This window comes from Scomber japonicus, chromosome 14 (assembly GCF_027409825.1).
Source record: "Scomber japonicus isolate fScoJap1 chromosome 14, fScoJap1.pri, whole genome shotgun sequence".
Taxonomy (NCBI): Eukaryota; Metazoa; Chordata; class Actinopteri; order Scombriformes; family Scombridae; genus Scomber; species Scomber japonicus.
In genome coordinates, this window is record NC_070591.1 from 1,973,398 (window position 1) to 1,993,397 (window position 20,000).

Sequence of the window (20,000 nt, forward strand, 5' to 3'; positions counted from 1 at the left end):
TATGCCGGGAGCACACCAACGCTGCGAGTTTGCATGGCAAAGCGCCACTGTCCGCTTTTCGGCTGTTAAAGATTGTCTCCTTTTCTGTGCTTTCATGGTGTGGACTGAAAGTTCCCTGGTACTATGAAGGGTTTGTTCATCTAGCTGTGGTGTCTTGCTGATAATTTGTCTGTTAAGTGTGTCAAGGCACTGCTGTTTACTAGACAGGCACTTTAACCAGCTAAGCCACAGCACCTCTCTATGAGGTGTGTCAGGGTTGTGTTGAGTCACTGCTGATGCAAACCCAACATTTGCTGCTTTGCTCCTTCATATTAAAACCTTTTAAGTGATTATCTGAGAGGAACATATCTTTAGGAAGAATTTAGAGGAAAGTCAGTTTGCTTCTCAGTGCCATGTGTCTTCAAACAGCATCTTACAGGTGCTGCTGGGATTTGAACCCAGGATTTCCTGTTTACAAGACAGGCGCTTTAACCAACTAAGCCACAGCACCTCCTACTTTCCCTTTCGATGTTGTTCAAAGGTTCATTGAGGAAGACATTTACCGAGAAAAAAAAACACACACTACTGATCACTACAGTGAGACCAATAGGACGTTTTAGAAGTTCTCTCCTTTTCTTTTTGTGTCAGGTAGATCAGGTACTGCTGGGATTTGAACCCAGGGTCTCCTGTTTACAAGACAGGCGCTTTAACCAGCTAAGCCACAGCACCTATAGCTGATCTGTCTTCTCCTCTCATTTCATTCAAATCTGTAAAGTCATCTATGAACAGAAATATAGTGGGTTTTGATTTATGCAAATGAGCCTTTAATTTTCGATAAAGGAAAGTGAGTCACACAGAGGCACTGCTGGGATTTGAACCCAGGATCTCCTGATACACCTGACACAACAAGGAAAGGAGAGAACTTCTAAAACTTCCTATTGGTCTCACTGTAGTGATCAGTAGCTTGTTTTTTTTTCTCTGTAAATGTCTTCCTCAATGAACTTTTGAACAACATCTAAAGGGAAAGTAGGAGGTGCTGTGGCTTAGTGGTTAAAGAGCCTGTCTTGTAAACAGGAGATCTTGCGTTCAAATCCCAGCAACACCTGTGAGATGCTATTTGAAGACACATGGCACTGAGGAACACACTCACTTTCCTCTAAAGAAATGTTCCTCTCAGATAATCATTTTTTAAGTTTTTCAGCTTTTAATATGAAGGAGCAAAGCCGCAAATGTTGGGTTTGCATCAGCAGTAACTCAACACAACCCTGAGAGATGCGGCGGTGCTGAAATAGGCTTCCAGCTTATTTCAGCACCGCCGCCTGTCGATCTCACGCTCCATCCTTCCCTCACTCGTGAACAAGACCCCGAGGTACTTGAGCTCCTCCACTTGGGGCAGGATCTCATCCCCGACCTTGAGAGTGCATTCCACCCTTTTCCGGTTGAGAACCATGGACTCGGATTTGGAGGTGCTGATTCTCATCTCAGCCCCTTCACACTCTGCGACGAACCGATCCAGTGAGAGTTGGAGGTCACGGTCTGATGAAGCCAACAGGACCACATCATAAGCAAAAAGTAGTGACCCAATCCTGAGGTCACCAAACCGGAACCCCTCAACGCCCTGGCTGCACCTAGAAATCCTGTCCATAAAAATTCTGAACAGGATCGGTGACAAAGGGCAGCCCTGGCGGAGTGTAGAGACCAATAGGAAGTTTTAGAGGTTTTCTCCTTTTCTTGTTGTGTCAGGTACTGCTGGGATTTGAACCCAGGGTCTCCTGTTTACAAGACAGGTGCTTTAACCAGCTAAGCCACAGCACCTATAGCTGATGTGCCTTCTCCTCTCATTTGATTGAAACCGGTAAAGTCTTCTATGAACAGAAATGAAGTGGGTTTTGATTTATGCAAATGAGTCTTTCATTTTTGGTAAAGGGAAGTGAGTCACACAGAGGCACTGCTGGGATTTGAACCCAGGATCTCCTGTTTACTAGACAGGCGCTTTAACCAACTAAGCCACAGCGCCACAGATAACTGTCTGTTTCACTTTAAAGGTGCAGTCACACTCAGGTGAAAAAAAAACAAGCTACTGATCACTATAGTGAGACCAATAGGAAGTTTCAGAGGTTCTCTCCTTTTTTTCTTGTGTCAGGTAGCTCAGGTACTGCTAGGATTTGAACCCAGGGTCTCCTGTTTACAAGACAGACGCTTTAACCAGCTAAGCCACAGCACCTATAACTGATTTGTCTTCTCCTCTCATTTGATTCAAATCTGTGAACAAAGTCATCTATGAACAGAAATAAAGTGGATTTTGATTTATGCAGATGAGCCTTTAATTTTCGGTTAAGCAAAGTGAGTCACACAGAGGCACTGCTGGGATTTGAACCCAGGATCTCCTGTTTACTAGACAGGCGCTTTAACCAACTAAGCCACAGCGCCACTGTTTCACTTTAAAGGTGCAGTCACACTCAGGTGAAGACATTTATGAACTGAAATGATAAGTTTTTGTCTTGATTTCTGATCCATATTGTTACTTTGGTTGTAAATGAGGAAAGAACATTTTAAAGCAAATTGGTCTCCAAACATGTGTCCAAGGATAAGATGGAGATATAAAGCCTCGAAGAAAGTAATGGAAAGGTAATCAATTGTCTCTTTACTATGAAGGTAACCCAACAACCATTAGGTGCTGCTGGGATTTGAACCCAGGATCTCCTGTTTACGAGACAGGCACTTTAACCAGCTAAGCCACAGCACCTCTGATGGACATTTGTCAGAGTCGTGTTGAGTTACTGCTGATGCAAACCCAACATTTCCTGTTTTATTGCTTTTAAATGACTAAATAAGTCATGAGGGCAGCAGCCTAAGCAGGGAAGCCCAGACTTCCCTCTCCCCAGCCACTTCGTCCAGCTCTTCCCAGGGGATCCCGAGGCATTCCCAGGCCAGCCGAGTGACATAGTCTCTCCAGCGTGTCCTGGGTCTCCTACCGGTGGGACGTGCCCTGAACACCTCACCAGGGAGGCGTCCGGGAGGCATCCTGACTAGATGCCCGAGCCACCTCATCTGGCTCCTCTTGACGCGAAGGAGCAGCGGGTCTACTCCGAGCTCCCTCTGGATAACTGAGTTTCTCACCCTATCTCTAAGGGAGAGCCCAGCCAGCCTACGGAGGAAGCTCATTTTGGCCGCTGGTACCCACGATCTTGTGTCTTTCGGTCACTACCCTCACTACTTCCCTCACTCGTGAACAAGACCCCGAGGTACTTGAACTCCTCCACTTGGGGCAGGATCTCATCCCCGACCCGGAGAGTGCATTCCACCCTTTTCCGGTTTTTCCGGATTTGGAGGTGCTGATTCTCATCTCAGCCCCTTGACACTCTGCGACGAACCGATCCAGTGAGAGTTGGAGGTCACGGTCTGATGAGGCCAACAGGACCACATCATAAGCAAAAAGCAGTGACCCAATCCTGAGGTCACCAAACCGGAACTCCTCAACGCCCTGGCTGCACCTAGAAATCCTGTCCATAAAAATTCTGAACAGGATCGGTGACAAAGGGCAGCCCTGGCGGAGTGTAGAGACCAATAGGAAGTTTTAGAGGTTCTCTCCTTTCCTTGTTGTGTCAAGTGTGTCAGGTACTGCTGGGATTTGAACCCAGGGTCTCCTGTTTACAAGACAGGTGCTTTAACCAGCTAAGCCACAGCACCTATAGCTGATGTGCCTTCTCATCTCATTTCAGTCAAATCTGTAAAGTCATCTATGAACAGAAATGAAGTGGGTTTTGATTTATGCAAATGAGCCTTTAATTTTCGGTAAAGGAAAGTGAGTCACACAGAGGCACTGCTGGGATTTGAACCCAGGATCTCCTGTTTACTGGACAGGCGCTTTAACCAACTAAGCCACAGCGCCACAGATCACCTTTTATTCTACTTTAAAGGTGCAGTCACACTCAGGTTAAGACATTTATGAACTGAAATGATAAAGTTTTTGTCTTGATTTCTGATCCATATTGTTACTTTGGTTGTAAATGAGGAAAGAACATTTTAAAGCAAATTGGTCCCCAAACAAGTGTCCAACAAGATGGAGAAATGAATAGAAAGATAATCAGTTGTTTCTTTACTCTCCACTGTGAAAGTAACTCAACAACCATCAGGTGCTGCTGGGATTTGAACCCAGGATCTCCTGTTTACTAGACAGGCGCTTTAACCAGCTAAGCCACAGCACCTCTCTATGAGGTGTGTCAGGGTCGTGTTGAGTTACTGCTGATGCAAACCCAACATTTGCTGCTTTGCTCCTTCATATTAAAACCTTTTAAATGATTATCTGAGAGGAACATATCTTTAGGAACAATTTATAGGCAAGTGAGTGTGCCATTTGTCTTCAAACAGCATCTCACAGGTGCTGCTGGGATTTGAACCCAGGATTTCCTGTTTACAAGACAGGCGCTTTAACCAACTAAGCCACAGCACCTATAACTGATGTGTCTTCTTCTTTCATTTCATTCAAATCTGCAAAGACATTGATGAACAAAAATTAAGATTTAAGAGGAAGGGACGCATTACCTTCAAAGTGGGTTTTGATTTATGCAGATGAGTCTTTCTTTGGGGAAAGGAAAGTGAGTCACAGAGAGGTACTGCTGGGATTTGAACCCAGGATTTCCTGTTTACAAGACAGGCACTTTAACCACTAAGCCACAGCACCTCCTACTTTCCTTTTAGATGTTGTTCAAAGGTTCATTGAGGAAGACATTTACCGAGAAAAAAAAACACAAGCTACTGATCACTACAGTCAGACCAATAGGACGTTTTAGAGGTTCTCTCCTTTCCTTGTTGTGTCAAGTGTGTCAGGTACTGCTGGGATTTGAACCCAGGGTCTCCTGTTTACAAGACAGGCGCTTTAACCAGCTAAGCCACAGCACCTATAGCTGATGTGCCTTCTCATCTCATTTCAGTCAAATCTGTAAAGTCTTCTATGAACAGAAATATAGTGGGTTTTGATTTATGCAAATGAGTCTTTCATTTTTGGTAAAGGAAAGTGAGTCACACAGAGGCACTGCTGGGATTTGAACCCAGGATCTCCTGTTCACTAGACAGGCGCTTTAACCAACTAAGCACTGTCTCACTTTAAAGGTGCAGTCAAACTCAGGCGAAGACATTTATGAACTGAAATGATAAGTTTTTGTCCTGATTTCTGATCCATATTGTTACTTTGGTTGTAAATGAGGAAAGAACATTTTAAAGCAAATTGGTCTCCAAACAAGTGTCCAAGGATAAGATGGAGATATAGAGCCTCAGAGAAAGTAATGAGTTATTTCTTTACTATGACAGTTACCCAACAACCATCAGGCACTGCTGGGATTTGAACCCAGGATTTCCTGTTTACAAGACAGGCACTTTAACCAGCTAAGCCACAGCACCAGTGGTTGGTTCTTCGTCTCCTCTCATTTCATTGAAATCAGCAAAGTTATGTTTGAACAGAATTGAAAATGTAAATGAGAGGGAAAGTACCTCCAGTTTTGGATTTGATTCATGTATATGAGCTTTCAATCATGGAGTTGATATCACAGAGGCACTGCTGGGATTTGAACCCAGGATCTCCTGTTTACTAGACAGGCGCTTTAACCAGCTAAGCCACAGCGCCAGTGTTTGGTTCTTCGTCTCCTCTCATTTCATTGAAATCAGCAAAGTTATGTTTGAACAGAATTGAAAATGTAAATGAGAGGGAAAGTACCTCCAGTTTTGGATTTGATTCATGTATATGAGCTTTCAATCATGGAGTTGATATCACAGAGGCACTGCTGGGATTTGAACCCAGGATCTCCTGTTTACTAGACAGGCGCTTTAACCAGCTAAGCCACAGCACCTCTCTATGAGGTGTGTCATGGTCGTGTTGAGTTACTGCTGATGCAAACCCAACATTTGCTGCTTTGCTCCTTCATATTAAAAGCTGAAAAACAATTATCTGAGAGGAACATATCTTTAGGAAGAATTTATAGGCAAGTGAGTGTGTTCCTCAGTGCCATATGTCTTCAAACAGCATCTCATAGGTGCTGCTGGGATTTGAACCCAGGATTTCCTGTTTACAAGACAGGCGCTTTAACCACTAAGCCACAGCACCTCCTACTTTTGTTTTAGATGTTGTTCAAAGGTTCAATGAGGAAGACATTTACCGAGAAAAAAAAACACAAGCTACTGATCAAGTTTTAGAGGTTCTCTCCTTTCCTTGTTGTGTCAAGTGTGTCAGGTACTGCTGGGATTTGAACCCAGGGTCTCCTGTTTACAAGACAGGGGCTTTAACCAGCTAAGCCACAGCACCTGTAGCTGATGTGCCTTCTCATCTCATTTCAGTCAAATCTGTAAAGTCTTCTATGAACAGAAATGAAGTGGGTTTTGATTTATGCAAATGAGTCTTTCATTTTTGGTAAAGCAAAGTGAGTCACACAGAGGCACTGCTGGGATTTGAACCCAGGATCTCCTGTTTACTAGACAGGCGCTTTAACCAACTAAGCCACAGCGCCACTGTCTTGCTTTAAAGGTGCAGTCAAACACAGGTGAAGACATTTATGAACTGAAATGATAAAGTTTTTGTCTTGATTTCTGATCCATATTGTTACTTTGGTTGTAAATGAGGAAAGAACATTTTAAAGCAAATTGGTCTCCAAACAAGTGTCCAAGGATAAGACGGAGATATAAAGCCTCAGAGAAAGTAATGAGTTACTTCTTTACTATGACAGTTACCCAACAACCATCAGGCACTGCTGGGATTTGAACCCAGGATCTCCTGTTTACAAGACAGGCGCTTTAACCAGCTAAGCCACAGCACCAGTGTTTAGTTCTTCGTCTCCTCTCATTTCATTGAAATCGGCAAAGTTATGTTTGAACAGAATTGAAAATGTAAATGAGAGGGAAAGTACCTCCAGTTTTGGATTTGATTCATGTATATGAGCTTTCAATCATGGAGTTGATATCACAGAGGTACTGCTGGGATTTGAACCCAGGATCTCCTGTTTACGAGACAGGCGCTTTAACCAACTAAGCCACAGCACCTCTGATATTTATGCAAACACAGTTTTTTCTTTATTTTTCAAATAGATTAAAACCATAACAGTATGAAAATGGGAACAATGTCAGAAAAGTTGGATCAGTGTTTCCAACAGCCCAAGCTGAGATACTCAAATGTTGAGATAATGGATGGAAGTTAACTTTCTGACAGAGCCGCCAACATGCAGTATCTTTGTGGTGGATGCAGAAGAGAACATGATTTCATATGCAGGTGCTGCTGGGATTTGAACCCAGGATCTCCTGTTTACTAGACAGGCGCTTTAACCAACTAAGCCACAGCACCTATAATTGATGTGCCTTCTCCTCTCATTTCATTCAAATCTGTAAAGTCATCTATGAACAGAAATATAGTGGGTTTTGATTTATGCAAATGAGCCTTTAATTTTCGGTAAAGGGAAGTGAGTCACACAGAGGCACTGCTGGGATTTGAACCCAGGATCTCCTGTTTACTAGACAGGCGCTTTAACCAACTAAGCCACAGCACCTCTTGCTCTTACAATAGATGTTTCTCAAAGGATAATTGAGTAAGCAATTTATCAAATCCAAGATGATAGTGATCACTGCAGTAAGACCAGTAAGAGGGTTTATACCAAAAAGCACTTCAACGCACTGCCGCCGTCAAAGTGCTTTTTGGTGTTCTCAGCGTTAGAGATTGTCTCATTTTCCGTGCTTTAATGATGTGGACTCATAAAGTTTACGGATGCTATGAAGGGTTTGTTCAACTAGTTCCAGTTTCTTACAGACAATTTGTCTGTTAAATGTGGCAAGGTACTGCTGGGATATACTGCTGGGATTTGAACCCAGGATCACTAAGCCAGAGCACCTCCTGTTTTCCTGTTGGATATTGTTCAAAGGTTAATTGAGGAAGACATTTACCAAGAAAGAGATACTGATCACTACACCAAGAACAATTGCTGTAGTGCTAATTCTTGTGTCAGGGTTTTCAGGTACTGCTGGGATTTGAACCCAGGATCTCCTGTTTATTAGACAGGCACTTTAACCAACTAAGCCACAGCACCGGTGTTTGATTCTTCATTTTATCTCATTTGATTGAAATCTGTAAAGTTATCTATGACCAGAACTGAAAATATAATCAAGAAGAAAACAAAGTCCTATGTGGGTTTTGATGAATATGAGTGTTTAATCATGGAAACGACCACATAAAGGCACTGCTGGGATTTGAACCCAGGATCTCCTGTTTACGAGACAGGCGCTTTAACCACTAAGCTACAGCGCCACAGATGTGTATATGTAATCCAGGTGAAAATTGGAAATATTTAATAACTAAAGAAAAAATTGTGATGAGTATTCCCCACAGCCCAAGCTGACGTTCTCAAAGATATTCAGCTGATGGATAGATGTTAACTTCCTGAGAGAGCAGCCTACTTTTAGTATCTTTGTGGTGGATGCAGAATAGAGAAAGACTACAACCATCAGGTGCTGCTGGGATTTGAACCCAGGATCTCCTGTTTACAAGACAGGCGCTTTCACCAACTAAGCCACAGCACCTCTGAAGGACTTTTGTCAGAGTCGTGTTGAGTTACTGCTGATGCAAACCCAATGCTGTTTTACTGATTCAATTTAAAAGCTTTTACAAGACTAAAGTCTTTAGAAAAATTCCTCATTGTGAGTTAAGATCAAAACCCATCAGGTTCTGCTGGGATTTGAACCCAGGATCTCCTGTTTACTAGACAGGCACTTTAACCAACTAAGCCACAGAACCCCTTGCCCTAAATGTTGATGTTGTGCAAAGGTCAATTGAGGAAGACATTTACCAAAATCAACATGACACTGATCACTACAGTGAGACCAAACTGGAGGTTTAGAGATTTTCTCCTTTTCTGTGCTTTCGTGAAGTAGACTCATAAAGTTTCAGGATACTGTGAAGGGTTTGTTGATTTCTTGGAGATAATCTGTTAGATGGGTACTACTGGGTTTACTGATGATGCAAACGCAAGATTTCTAGCTTTGCTGCTTCAAAATAAAATGTTTGTGATTACGGGTTCTTCATTCCTCCTAGCAACGTGTCTTTGAACAGCATCTCACAAGTAGTGCTGTGATTTGAACCCAAGATCTCCTGTTTACTAGACAGGTACTTTAACCAGCTAAGCCACAACACCTCTGATCACAGCTGCTTTCATATGAACTTTATGAACTGAAATGATAAAGTTATGTTTATTGTCTTGGTCACCACGCAGGTATTCTGGGATAAGATGTAGAAATAATGCTTCAAAGAAAGTTAGACAGTCATTTTGTTCATTAGGAGAATCAACATTATAGCTTTTTAGAGAATCCAGCAAGGCAGACTGTGAAGAATGTGCTACTGTGAAAGTAACCTACAACCATCAGGTACTGCTGGGATTTGAACCCAGGATCTCCTGTTTACTAGACAGGCGCTTTAACCAGCTAAGCCACAGCACCTCTCTCTGAGGTGTGTCAGAGTTTAGTTGAGTAACTGCTGATGCAAACCCAACATTTGCTGCATGCTACTTCAAATTAAGGGACCAATAGGAAGGTTTACAGATAATCCCATTTTCTGTGCTTTCATGAAGTGGACTCGTACGCCGGGAACACACCGAAAAGCGGCCTGCGGTGAGTTGCCATGTAAAATCTCGGCAGCCACACTGCGCCGTGAGTTTTCGGTGTGTTCCTGGCATTAAAGGTTCAGAATACTGTACAGAGATTTTCCTCAAACAGATGTAAATTGTAGGAGACAATTTGTCGTACATTCAGGTACTGCTGGGATTTGAACCCAGGATCTCCTGTTTACAAGACAGGTGCTTTAACCAGCTAAGCCACAGCACCGCTTTCTTACACTGTGGATGCTATTAAAAGTTTTCCTGAAGAAGCCATTTAACAAAAACATGATAATGCAGTTAGATTTTCTCTTCGTGCTTTCATGGAGTGGACTCATAAAGTTTCAGGATTCTGTTTGAAGTTGTAGTTCAAGGAAGAGGACTTTGTTGTATATCAGGTACTGCTGGGATTCGAACCCAGGATCTCCTGTTTACTAGACAGGCACTTTAACCAGCTAAGCCACAGCACCTCAGACTATAGTTGTAACCATGACAACGAAGGTCGCCCAACTTTAAGGAAGCAGTAACTTCATACAGTACACCCAGCATGTTTCTATAACCTTTAACAAGTGATCATTTGAACCCAAACCAAACGTAACCAGACCTTAACCACAGCGCTGTCACATCATAAAACATCATTACTGATTAACAGTGATGTGTGACGGACAGATGATGTCATACTGCTGATAGATGATCAAACAACGGGAGTTATGTGGACAACCAAACCAGTTTCCCCTCTGCAGATTAATAAAGGTTTTAAAGTAATGAACAAGCATGTAACTGTAATGAGGATATATGTGAATTATAAATCAGCCACACTCAGGTGTTTGAGTCTGTGACTGCAGGACTACATCCGGCTGTAACTGGTACCAGTAATGTGAGCAGACTGTAACTGGGATGAGCTCCCAGCTGTCCGTCACTGTCAGCAGCCGCTAACCGCTCGTCTCCAGGGGGCGATGTTTCATTCACACCCATTCACCCTCGTTCAGTGGAAATGTCAGCCAGATGAGTCAGAAAGAGATCGTCAGCCAAGTGTCAGAGCGCTATTTAACCTTTATCACTCTGTGTGTGTGTGTGTGTGTATATGTGTGTGTGTGTATGTGTATGTGTGTGTGTGTGTGTGTGTGTGTGTATGTATGTATGTGTGTGTATGTGTGTGTTAGTGCGTATGGTACAGTCTCATCCACGTCTCAGCTGCTGTGTTTTTTTCTGTTAATCCTGCAGATTTCTCCTGTTTCTCTGCTGTTCCTCTCCCTGCAGGCAGGGGGCGACGTACAGGCAGATATGTGTTCATGAATGTAGTGAGGAGAGTTTCAGTGTCTAATTATTATTATTCTTTGTTCCTGTCTCATTCAGTTTGGAGGATAAGGTTTCTCTTAGTTTTAGATATATACTTCTTATTATGCTTTGGAGGATGTAAACAGGAAGTATTACGTGAATTTTAAGATACATGTGTGACTTCAAAATGTGTGACTGGTTCGTATGTGACATGTTTCACTTTATATGTGACTCTATCCTTTTCACATGTGAAGCTAAAAACTAGAGTCTGACCCATACTGGATGTTTGGGGCCGATGCCTAAAAACTAATTCTGATATCAATATATCGGTCTGGCTCTACTTAACCCTTACACACTGTTCATATTCTGGCATTTTAGAGTAATGCCTTCATAATTGGTCTATATACATAATTTTGGGACCACCAATCATCATCAGTCTTTAATAAATTGGTGATTAATAGAAAAGAAAGATAAAGAATGTAAGGTTTAGTTTTTATGCTTTTTTTGTCGATGGAGAAACAAAACAATAATTAATAAATGTGCACAAAAACATTTTTAGAAAGTTGATATATTTGTTGGGTTTTTTTTGCATATTACAATTTTGCATATGGGTCACTTTGGGATAACTCATCAAATTTCTGGCTAAAATAAAAAGGTGTTTTTTTTCTTCTTTCAAATGTAAAAAATTTGTCAAATTAGACCCTGAACAGTATGTAAGGGTTAAAGCATTGTCTTTTTATCACATGTGACTTCAAGGATAAAACCCCCCAGTCCTATTTCTACACCTCCCCATCCTACAACACCTCACCTCCCTCTTCCTCCGCCTGCTCCTCCTGTACTATCTCCTCCAGGTGTAGAGGTCAGAGGTCAGAGGTCATGGCCTGTAGCTGGATGGAAATAGAAGGCAGACAGAGAGAGCAGTGAGAGCAGGAGGGATTTCTGCTGTAATTGGAGTGAGTGGATGTGAGTCAGCGGGGGTTAGCGCTGTATGGACAGCTGTCTGGGGTTTAACGCTCAGGCATGAACACTTGCGTCCCGTCATTGTTGTTGGCGGCGCCGCGGAGGCCTGGAGGTTACAGACAGACACCGTTAATGAAAGATCACAACCCCTGCAAACTGCAATGTTTCCATCAGAGATAAATGCGTGTCTGAACTCAGAGCATCGAACAGAGTCTGCAGCTGGTGAGCAGTGTTAGTCAGAGGTAGGGTTTTATAAAGTCCCTAAAAATGGAAGCAAATAATTATAAGATAATAATAATAATATCATACTACGAAATAGCTTGATATCAAATTAGCCCCTCAGCTAAAATAAGTAGTAAAGTGTGACCTCGTCTGTTTGGGTTTTGGTTGGAAACTGTTTTATTTCTGTTGCTCAGATGTTACTCTGTGATTTCCTAGTGAGGAAAACACAAATATTATATTATATTATAGTATAATATATTTTATTATATTATATTATCCAGCAACAGGTTTAAGCTGCAGTGATGTTTTCATGATGTAACAGCTGTCTGCATCATTAAACCAATGATTTACCTGTTTTACATCTACACACACACACACGATAACAGACTCTCTCAAGACTGACTCTCACACACACACACTCACACTCACACACACACACGCACGCACAAATTCATACACACAAACACACACACACACACATGATAACAGACTCTCTAAAGACTGACTCTCACACACACACTCACACTCACACACTCACGCACAAATTCATACACACAAACACACACACACACTCACGCACAAATTCATACACACAAACACACAAACACACACACACACACACACACACACACACACACACACACACACACACACACACACACACACACACACACACGTCTGCAGCCGGTGAGCAGTGTTAAGGGTTTATACTGTGAGAAGAGACCAAGTAGTATTTATTGCTTTGTGTCCGTTTCCCTGATGTTGTTTCCATGGTGACAGCATATTTAATACATATGAACGACTGCAGGAGCTTCTGATTAACACAAACCTACAAACCTACTGACTGAAAGGACACAACTTCTAACTCTACATAATGAACCAAGTTAAAGTTAAATGCCAACATGAAGCGTCTATGTGAGGAGTTCCTGCTGTGGATGCTGCTGGATCACCTTCACATCTAAAAAGGTTGATTGAAGGATCTCTGGGTGTTTTAGGGAAACATTTCTGCCCTAAAGCTGCACAGATAGTGTTGAGAGGACAGGTTCACTATTACTGAAACCAACAGTCAGGAGCCCAAATGAACATTTAAGTGTGTTTTTCTAGCTGTAATGATTCCTCCTGTTCATACTGACCATTATATCCTTCATAATGTTTCCAGGAAGTGATGGAGGACTAAATCCACAGTCCTCCTTCTGTGGAAACATGGATTTAAAAGTTGATCTGAAGCAGGGTTTACTTTACAGCTAAGCAACACACGCCTCCCGCCTTAACTAACGTCTTTGTGGAAAGATGTGCTTCGAAATAAGACTTGTAGTGCAGCTTCAAACTTGGTTTAATAACCACAGTGCAGAGGATGCAAACATTACAGACCATACAAACATACATCTGTGTGTGATGACTTGAATGCCAAGTAACGCACATGTGCTGGATACAAGTTTACATCCTGAAAACTACGGCATCTGTAACAGCTCAATATAGTTGTGAACAATTACTGATCTACAGTCTTCAAAATAAATAAATTAAATAAAATAAATTCAACCAAAGTCTGCAGCGGGCCGAAACCGCTGTGTCCGACTGTCTGACTGCGACCCTGAACACACCTGTAGCTCTCTGTACCTCCCGCTAGCATAACACAGAAGCTAACAGTGATATTAAGTTTAAGGAAACAAACACAGACAAGCTAACAGTGATATTAAGTTTAAGGAAACAAACACAGACAAGCTAACAGTGATATTAAGTTAAAGGAAACAAACACAGACATGCTAACAGTGATATTAAGTTTAAGGAAACAAACACAGACAAGCTAACTGCTAACAGTGATATTAAGTTTAAGGAAACAAACACAGACAAGCTAACAGTGATATTAAGTTAAAGGAAACAAACACAGACAAGCTAACAGTGATATTAAGTTAAAGGAAACAAACACAGACAAGCTAACAGTGATATTAAGTTTAAGGAAACAAACACAGACAAGCTAACAGTGATATTAACTTTAAGGAAACAAACACAGACAAGCTAACAGTGATATTAAGTTTAAGGAAACAAACACAGACAAGCTAACTGCTAACAGTGATATTAAGTTTAAGGAAACAAACACAGACAAGCTAACAGTGATATTAAGTTTAAGGAAACAAACACATACAAGCTAACAGTGATATTAAGTTTAAGGAAACAAACACAGACAAGCTAACAGAGGAACCTGCTCAGACAAAAACAGCGGAGCCCGAAAAACTAATGAAAACAGCGCCATGAGATGTCACCATTAACAACGTTAATCCTCAGACAGGTAACTGTGATGTTGCTATAGTAACAACAAGCTTCAGGCTAACCGGCTCAGAGTAAATGAACGGCTCCAACTAAACAGCTGATATTAACGGCATAATGTGTAAAATGCTGCGGTGCTGCGCGTTTTATCAGCTGATGTTACAAAACCTCAATTTTAAGTCACTCAGATCAGGGCCTGAATTTCAGCGCGGGATTGCGGGTATTGCGCACATTTTAATTGATTCCCGCAAATCCAACACTTATAATGCAGGAAATTCCCGCACACATTTACAGCGATGTATATTAATGTTCAACCAACGTCTGCAGCGGGCTGGAACCGCTGTGTCCGACTGTCTGACGGCGACCCTGAACACACCTGTAGCTCTCTGTACCTCCCGCTAGCATAACACAGACACGCTAACAGTGATATTAAGTTTAAGGAAACAAACACAGACACGCTAACAGTGATATTAAGTTTAAGGAAACAAACACAGACAAGCTAACAGTGATATTAAGTTTAAGGAAACAAACACAGAGAAGCTAACAGTGATATTAAGTTAAAGGAAACAAACACAGACAAGCTAACAGTGATATTAAGTTTAAGGAAACAAACACAGACAAGCTAACTGCTAACAGTGATATTAAGTTTAAGGAAACAAACACAGACCGCTGGTTAAAACATAAATCTACATCATCTGAGGCAGAATCTGCTCAGCTGATGAAAACAGCGCCATGAGATGTCACCATTAACAACGTTAATCCTCAAACAGGTAACTGTGATGTTGCTATAGTAACAAGCTTCAAGCTAACTGTGAGGGCTAACTGTGACGTTACTATAGCAACACGTTTCAGGCTAACCGGCTCAGAGTAAATGAACGGCTCCAACTAAACAGCTGATATTAACGGCATAATGTGTAAAATGCTGCGGTGCTGCGCGTTTTATCAGCTGATAATACTATATAACTTGTAATTACTATAAAATATAGTTCAGAGAATAAGTTCACTATATAAAATACATTCACTGGCTTCCAATCTAATTTAATCCAATACAGCAGCTCTGCTATAAATTCTACATTTATGAAGTTTATACATTTTTTTGACATTAAGGTGTAAATTCTGCTTTATGTTCATTATTGAATGATTGTGGTGAATTAGGGTGAATTATATTGAAAGGTGTTCCTAATATTTTGTCAAGCTGATCATCTTTAAATGACTGTAAACATGTTCATTACTCTGAAGGTATTTAAATAACTTTTGATATTTTCAGATCTAACGAGTCTTCTCTGGTTTATTGTGTATGTGTATGCCCACTTTCCTTTCTTTTTTCCTTCCTTCCTTCCTTCCTTCCTTCTTTCCTTCGTTCCTTCCTTCTTTCCTTCCTTCCATCTTTCTTTCCTGTCTTTTTTTCCTTCCTTCCTCCATCCTTATGTCTTTTTTTTCTTTCTCCCTTCCTTCTTTCCTTCATTCCTTCTTTTCCTTCTTTCCTTCCTCCCTTTCTTTCCTCTTTCCTTCCCTCCATCTGTCCTTCCTTCATTCCTTCCTTCCTTCATTCCTTCTGTCTTCTTTTCCTTCCCTCTTTCCGTCCTTCCTTCCTTCCTTCCTGTCTTCTTTTCCTTCCTTCCTTCCCTCTTTCCTTCCCTCCTTCCTTCCTTCCATCTCTGTTTGTGGCCTTTGAGTGAAGCAGAGTTTGAGCTTCCTGTTTTAACCTTTTATCCGTCAGAGATGCTTTGAGATGGAAACATGTGGTTATCGTGTTTATTATTTCTTGTGCTCAGATCACTCCGGGCAGCAAGGCGGCGCAGGGAAACCTGATGCAGGGTGATGTCATCGTCGCCATCGATGGCGTCAGCACCGACGGGATGACTCACCTGGAGGCGCAGAACAAGATCAAGATGGCCAACTACAACCTGGCGCTCACCATGTCCAAGTAAGAGCCGACAGAACCCTAACCCTCTCACGCTCACTTTTACACCAACATGTGAATGAATCCTGTAATAATCACACACATTACATCATCATCGACCCTGATGAGGTATGACAGGTGAAACTCTGACTCTCTTTACATCAATAACATCATGAGGAATTGCGTTAAAACAGAGACATTATAATAAGAGGAGACATATCACTGAAAAAATCTCCCATTGAAATGCATGCAGGGAAACTACGTAACGCCAAGATGGCCGGTGTTTGCACATGTCCCGCCTCTTCTGGTGCCGTTGCTCCAATCATCTTGCTGGTCCTACGCGGTCACGTTTTTGCGACACTTGGAAGTCATTTTCAACAGCGACATTTTAAAACACATGATCAGCAGTTTATACTACTTTGTGTACATATATTTTGTAATGCTTTATCCAAAATTGTGGCATGATCTGGGAAAGTTGACTGTGAGCAAACTCCTGTCTCTGCTGTGAGCGTAAGATGACGTCTTGCTGTCAGTGCCTGCCGTAAATGAAGACTGTCGTGAAGTATTGCGCATGCACAGTCCAAGATGCCTGTAAGGAAAAAGGCTTTTAAAACGTTAATTTGATACCAAACCATCAAACCCTTTCAGCGATTATAGTTTGATTTTCATTGTGATTTCAAAACATATGTTTTTTATGTCCCTTAACCTCGGAAAATGGAGATACAGCTCTCTCCTTATTCATTTAGTTAGCCGGTTGGTCTTCCTATGGCCAAATAGCTGCCCGGAGGCGTGGCCAATTTTGCCGCCGAGTGAGACGACTTGCCTTAGAAGGACTTTGGTTAAAATCCCCAAAAATGAACTGGAAAAAATCTTGGACAGTGGACCTTCCTATGGACTCTTTGTTATTTTTATTAGATGTGTTTCCTGATCACCTGTTTACCACAGAACAATGTTATATATTACATATTTTGTTGATGATTGCAAGAAAAATGATTACTATCAACTGGATGAAGCCTGACCCTCCCACGATCACCCAGTGGTTACAGAAAGTAAAACATGTATACACGATGGAACTTCCTGTCTTCTTTTCCTTCCTTCCTTCCTTCCTTCCTTCCTTCCTTCCTTCCTTCCTCCGTTTCTTCCTTACTTCCATCTGTCCTAATCCCTTTCTTTCTTCCTTTTATCCTTCTTTCCTTCCTTCGTTCCATCCTGTCTTATTTTCCTTCCTTCCTTCCATCTTTTTAATGATCCGGCCCACATGAGATCAAACTGGGCTCTATGTGGCCCTTGAATGAAAACGAGTTTGACACCCCTGGTTTAAAGTTTCTTCTTCATGTCCTACTTCCTGTTTCCCCCGACGGTTAACCCTGAGTCTCAGCACACAGCTGATCGGTCGGTCGGGTTGGTGTTTGTCAGGCGGACGTTTAAAGGTCAGGACAGTTTGGGCTCCCGCGGGACGAGAGGAGGTGACGGCTGACAGCTGACAGACCCTCCTAAGGATCTACAGGAGATCGGGGGGGGGGGGGGGCTGCGTCAGTCAGCAGGCAGGCAGCGTATCCATCCGCTCAGTGTTCATGTGCACAAGAAATAGTTTCAGTCACTAAAGCGACTTCCTTTAACCCTTTACAGGAAGGAAAGATGGAAGGAAGGAAGGAGGAGTAGACAGGAAGGAAGGAAGGAAAGATGGAAGGAAGGAAGGAAGAGTAGACAGGAAGGAAGGAAGGAAAGGAAGATGGAAGGGAGGAAGGAAGGAAGAGAAGACAGGAAGGAAGGAAGGAAATATGGAAAGAAGGAAGGAAGGAAGGAAAGATGGAAGGAAGGAAATATGGAAAGAAGGAAGGAAGGAAGAAAGGATAGATGGAAGGAAGGAAGGAAGGAAGGAAAGGAAGATGGAAGGAAGGAAGAGAAGGAAGGAAGTGACTAAGGAAGGGATGAAGGAAGGAAGGGGGGAAGGAAGGATAGATGGAAGGAAGGAAGGAAGGAAGGAAGGAAGGAAAGGAAGATGGAAGGAAGGAAGGAAGGGACGAAGGAAGGGATGAAGGAAGGAAGGAAGGAAGGAGGGCAGTGTTCTAGTAGGTTCATAAGGTTCTATGAGCTGGGAGCACAGTGTTCTAGTAGGTACATAAGGTTCTATGAGCTGGGAGCACAGTGTTCTAGTAGGTTCATAAGGTTCTATGAGCTGGGAGCACAGTGTTCTAGTAGGTTCATGAGGTTCTATGAGCTGGGAGCACAGTGTTCTAGTAGGTTCATAAGGTTCTATGAGCTGGGAGCACAGTGTTCTAGTAGGTTCATAAGGTTCTATGAGCTGGGAGCACAGTGTTCTAGTAGGTACATAAGGTTCTATGAGCTGGGAGCACAGTGTTCTAGTAGGTTCATAAGGTTCTAAGAGCTGGGAGTGCAGTGTTCTAGTAGGTTCATAAGGTTCTATGAGCTGGGAGCGCAGTGTTCTAGTAGGTTCATAAGGTTCTATGAGCTGGGAGCGTAGTGTTCTAGTAGGTTCATAAGGTTCTATGAGCTGGGAGCGCAGTGTTCTAGTAGGTTCATAAGGTTCTATGAGCTGGGAGCGCAGTGTTCTAGTAGGTTCATAAGGTTCTAAGAGCTGGGAGCGCAGTGTTCTAGTAGGTTCATAAGGTTCTATGAGCTGGGAGCGCAGTGTTCTAGTAGGTTCATAAGGTTCTATGAGCTGGGAGCGCAGTGTTCTAGTAGGTACATAAGGTTCTATGAGCTGGGAGCGCAGTGTTCTAGTAGGTTCATAAGGTTCTATGAGCTGGGAGCGCAGTGTTCTAGTAGGTTCATAAGGTTCTATGAGCTGGGAGCACAGTGTTCTAGTAGGTTCATAAGGTTCTATGAGCTGGGAGCGCAGTGTTCTAGTAGGTTCATAAGGTTCTATAATATATATATAATATATATAATAAATGAATCTAAGAGCTGAAACCTGTAAAGAAAAGCAGCGATGTGTCCGTTAAGCTGCAGATCTGATAACAGCAGACAGGAAATGAACGTTGACTCTGAGCAAAGTCTCATAAACCTCAAACCCTCCAGGTGAAGAAGATAAGATGCTGAGGAGGAGGAGGAGGAGGAGGAGGAGAAGGAGGAGGAGGAGGAGGAGGAGGAGGAGGAGGAAGAGGAGGAGGAGGAGGAGTCTGTTATCTTTTAGTTTTCCTTCGTTATTCACACACAGGCTGCTGTTTCTTCTCTGTAGACTGAACAGAATATAAATAAGCTGTTTGACCTGTGTTAACCCCGACACAGAAAAAAAAGGGTCAATCTATCTTTTTATTTTCATTTCAGGGTCAGAGCTTGTTGTCAGAAACAGAAAAAAGCTTCTCACACATCAACATGACAGAAATCACAAGGAAAGGGTTAGACACAAATATAAAGGTGTCAGATATTATTCATTCAGCTGTGTGTGTGTGTGTGTGTGTGTGTGTGTGTGTGTGTGTATGTGTGTGTGTGTGTGTGTGTGTGTGTGTGTGTGTGTGTGTGTGTGAGCTTTCATTCAGGTTCATTGGGGTCAAAGCTTCACAGTTTGACTGACAAGCTGATAATAAAACAGAAACAGAAAGAAAAGGAAGAAAAATAAAGAACAAAAAAATATCTCAGTTATGTGGTTGAGCACCCGGCCCGTGTGTGGAGGCGACAGTCCTCACTGCAGGAGACCCCGGTTCAAATCCCGCACCGAGCGGTCCTACCCTGCGTGTCATTGCCCCCTCTCTGCCTCCAGTTTCCTGTCTCTCTCTACTAACCTGTACATAAAGGCAAAATGCCCCAAA

General features: G+C 42.4%; 1 protein-coding gene and 30 non-coding genes across 31 annotated transcripts in view; 1 reads left to right on the forward strand and 30 right to left on the reverse strand.

The window, feature by feature from the left end:
- Nucleotides 1–20,000, forward strand: part of LOC128373179 (LIM domain-binding protein 3-like) — a 64,092-nt gene that overhangs the window by 11,907 nt on the left and 32,185 nt on the right. Inside the window, exon 2 of the mRNA XM_053333473.1 lies at nucleotides 16,100–16,251. Coding sequence (XP_053189448.1) covers nucleotides 16,100–16,251 — 152 coding nt within the window. The remainder of the gene's footprint in view (nucleotides 1–16,099; nucleotides 16,252–20,000) is intronic.
- trnat-ugu (transfer RNA threonine (anticodon UGU)) lies at nucleotides 417–490 on the reverse strand. Its single transcript has one exon. It is a non-coding gene; the product is annotated as a tRNA-Thr (tRNA).
- On the reverse strand, nucleotides 635–708 carry trnat-ugu (transfer RNA threonine (anticodon UGU)). The gene has a single exon. It is a non-coding gene; the product is annotated as a tRNA-Thr (tRNA).
- trnat-ugu (transfer RNA threonine (anticodon UGU)) lies at nucleotides 1,721–1,794 on the reverse strand. The gene has a single exon. It is a non-coding gene; the product is annotated as a tRNA-Thr (tRNA).
- trnat-agu (transfer RNA threonine (anticodon AGU)) lies at nucleotides 1,923–1,996 on the reverse strand. The gene has a single exon. It is a non-coding gene; the product is annotated as a tRNA-Thr (tRNA).
- On the reverse strand, nucleotides 2,130–2,203 carry trnat-ugu (transfer RNA threonine (anticodon UGU)). The gene has a single exon. It is a non-coding gene; the product is annotated as a tRNA-Thr (tRNA).
- On the reverse strand, nucleotides 2,336–2,409 carry trnat-agu (transfer RNA threonine (anticodon AGU)). The gene has a single exon. It is a non-coding gene; the product is annotated as a tRNA-Thr (tRNA).
- On the reverse strand, nucleotides 2,652–2,725 carry trnat-cgu (transfer RNA threonine (anticodon CGU)). The gene has a single exon. It is a non-coding gene; the product is annotated as a tRNA-Thr (tRNA).
- trnat-ugu (transfer RNA threonine (anticodon UGU)) lies at nucleotides 3,596–3,669 on the reverse strand. The gene has a single exon. It is a non-coding gene; the product is annotated as a tRNA-Thr (tRNA).
- trnat-agu (transfer RNA threonine (anticodon AGU)) lies at nucleotides 3,798–3,871 on the reverse strand. Its single transcript has one exon. It is a non-coding gene; the product is annotated as a tRNA-Thr (tRNA).
- On the reverse strand, nucleotides 4,114–4,187 carry trnat-agu (transfer RNA threonine (anticodon AGU)). Its single transcript has one exon. It is a non-coding gene; the product is annotated as a tRNA-Thr (tRNA).
- trnat-ugu (transfer RNA threonine (anticodon UGU)) lies at nucleotides 4,359–4,432 on the reverse strand. Its single transcript has one exon. It is a non-coding gene; the product is annotated as a tRNA-Thr (tRNA).
- On the reverse strand, nucleotides 4,591–4,663 carry trnat-ugu (transfer RNA threonine (anticodon UGU)). The gene has a single exon. It is a non-coding gene; the product is annotated as a tRNA-Thr (tRNA).
- trnat-ugu (transfer RNA threonine (anticodon UGU)) lies at nucleotides 4,808–4,881 on the reverse strand. The gene has a single exon. It is a non-coding gene; the product is annotated as a tRNA-Thr (tRNA).
- On the reverse strand, nucleotides 5,306–5,379 carry trnat-ugu (transfer RNA threonine (anticodon UGU)). Its single transcript has one exon. It is a non-coding gene; the product is annotated as a tRNA-Thr (tRNA).
- trnat-agu (transfer RNA threonine (anticodon AGU)) lies at nucleotides 5,529–5,602 on the reverse strand. Its single transcript has one exon. It is a non-coding gene; the product is annotated as a tRNA-Thr (tRNA).
- Nucleotides 5,752–5,825, reverse strand: trnat-agu (transfer RNA threonine (anticodon AGU)). The gene has a single exon. It is a non-coding gene; the product is annotated as a tRNA-Thr (tRNA).
- Nucleotides 6,007–6,079, reverse strand: trnat-ugu (transfer RNA threonine (anticodon UGU)). The gene has a single exon. It is a non-coding gene; the product is annotated as a tRNA-Thr (tRNA).
- Nucleotides 6,204–6,277, reverse strand: trnat-ugu (transfer RNA threonine (anticodon UGU)). Its single transcript has one exon. It is a non-coding gene; the product is annotated as a tRNA-Thr (tRNA).
- Nucleotides 6,406–6,479, reverse strand: trnat-agu (transfer RNA threonine (anticodon AGU)). The gene has a single exon. It is a non-coding gene; the product is annotated as a tRNA-Thr (tRNA).
- On the reverse strand, nucleotides 6,712–6,785 carry trnat-ugu (transfer RNA threonine (anticodon UGU)). Its single transcript has one exon. It is a non-coding gene; the product is annotated as a tRNA-Thr (tRNA).
- Nucleotides 6,935–7,008, reverse strand: trnat-cgu (transfer RNA threonine (anticodon CGU)). The gene has a single exon. It is a non-coding gene; the product is annotated as a tRNA-Thr (tRNA).
- trnat-agu (transfer RNA threonine (anticodon AGU)) lies at nucleotides 7,233–7,306 on the reverse strand. The gene has a single exon. It is a non-coding gene; the product is annotated as a tRNA-Thr (tRNA).
- Nucleotides 7,435–7,508, reverse strand: trnat-agu (transfer RNA threonine (anticodon AGU)). Its single transcript has one exon. It is a non-coding gene; the product is annotated as a tRNA-Thr (tRNA).
- On the reverse strand, nucleotides 7,969–8,042 carry trnai-aau (transfer RNA isoleucine (anticodon AAU)). Its single transcript has one exon. It is a non-coding gene; the product is annotated as a tRNA-Ile (tRNA).
- Nucleotides 8,188–8,260, reverse strand: trnat-cgu (transfer RNA threonine (anticodon CGU)). The gene has a single exon. It is a non-coding gene; the product is annotated as a tRNA-Thr (tRNA).
- Nucleotides 8,459–8,532, reverse strand: trnat-ugu (transfer RNA threonine (anticodon UGU)). Its single transcript has one exon. It is a non-coding gene; the product is annotated as a tRNA-Thr (tRNA).
- trnat-agu (transfer RNA threonine (anticodon AGU)) lies at nucleotides 8,673–8,746 on the reverse strand. Its single transcript has one exon. It is a non-coding gene; the product is annotated as a tRNA-Thr (tRNA).
- Nucleotides 9,371–9,444, reverse strand: trnat-agu (transfer RNA threonine (anticodon AGU)). Its single transcript has one exon. It is a non-coding gene; the product is annotated as a tRNA-Thr (tRNA).
- trnat-ugu (transfer RNA threonine (anticodon UGU)) lies at nucleotides 9,755–9,828 on the reverse strand. Its single transcript has one exon. It is a non-coding gene; the product is annotated as a tRNA-Thr (tRNA).
- trnat-agu (transfer RNA threonine (anticodon AGU)) lies at nucleotides 9,996–10,069 on the reverse strand. The gene has a single exon. It is a non-coding gene; the product is annotated as a tRNA-Thr (tRNA).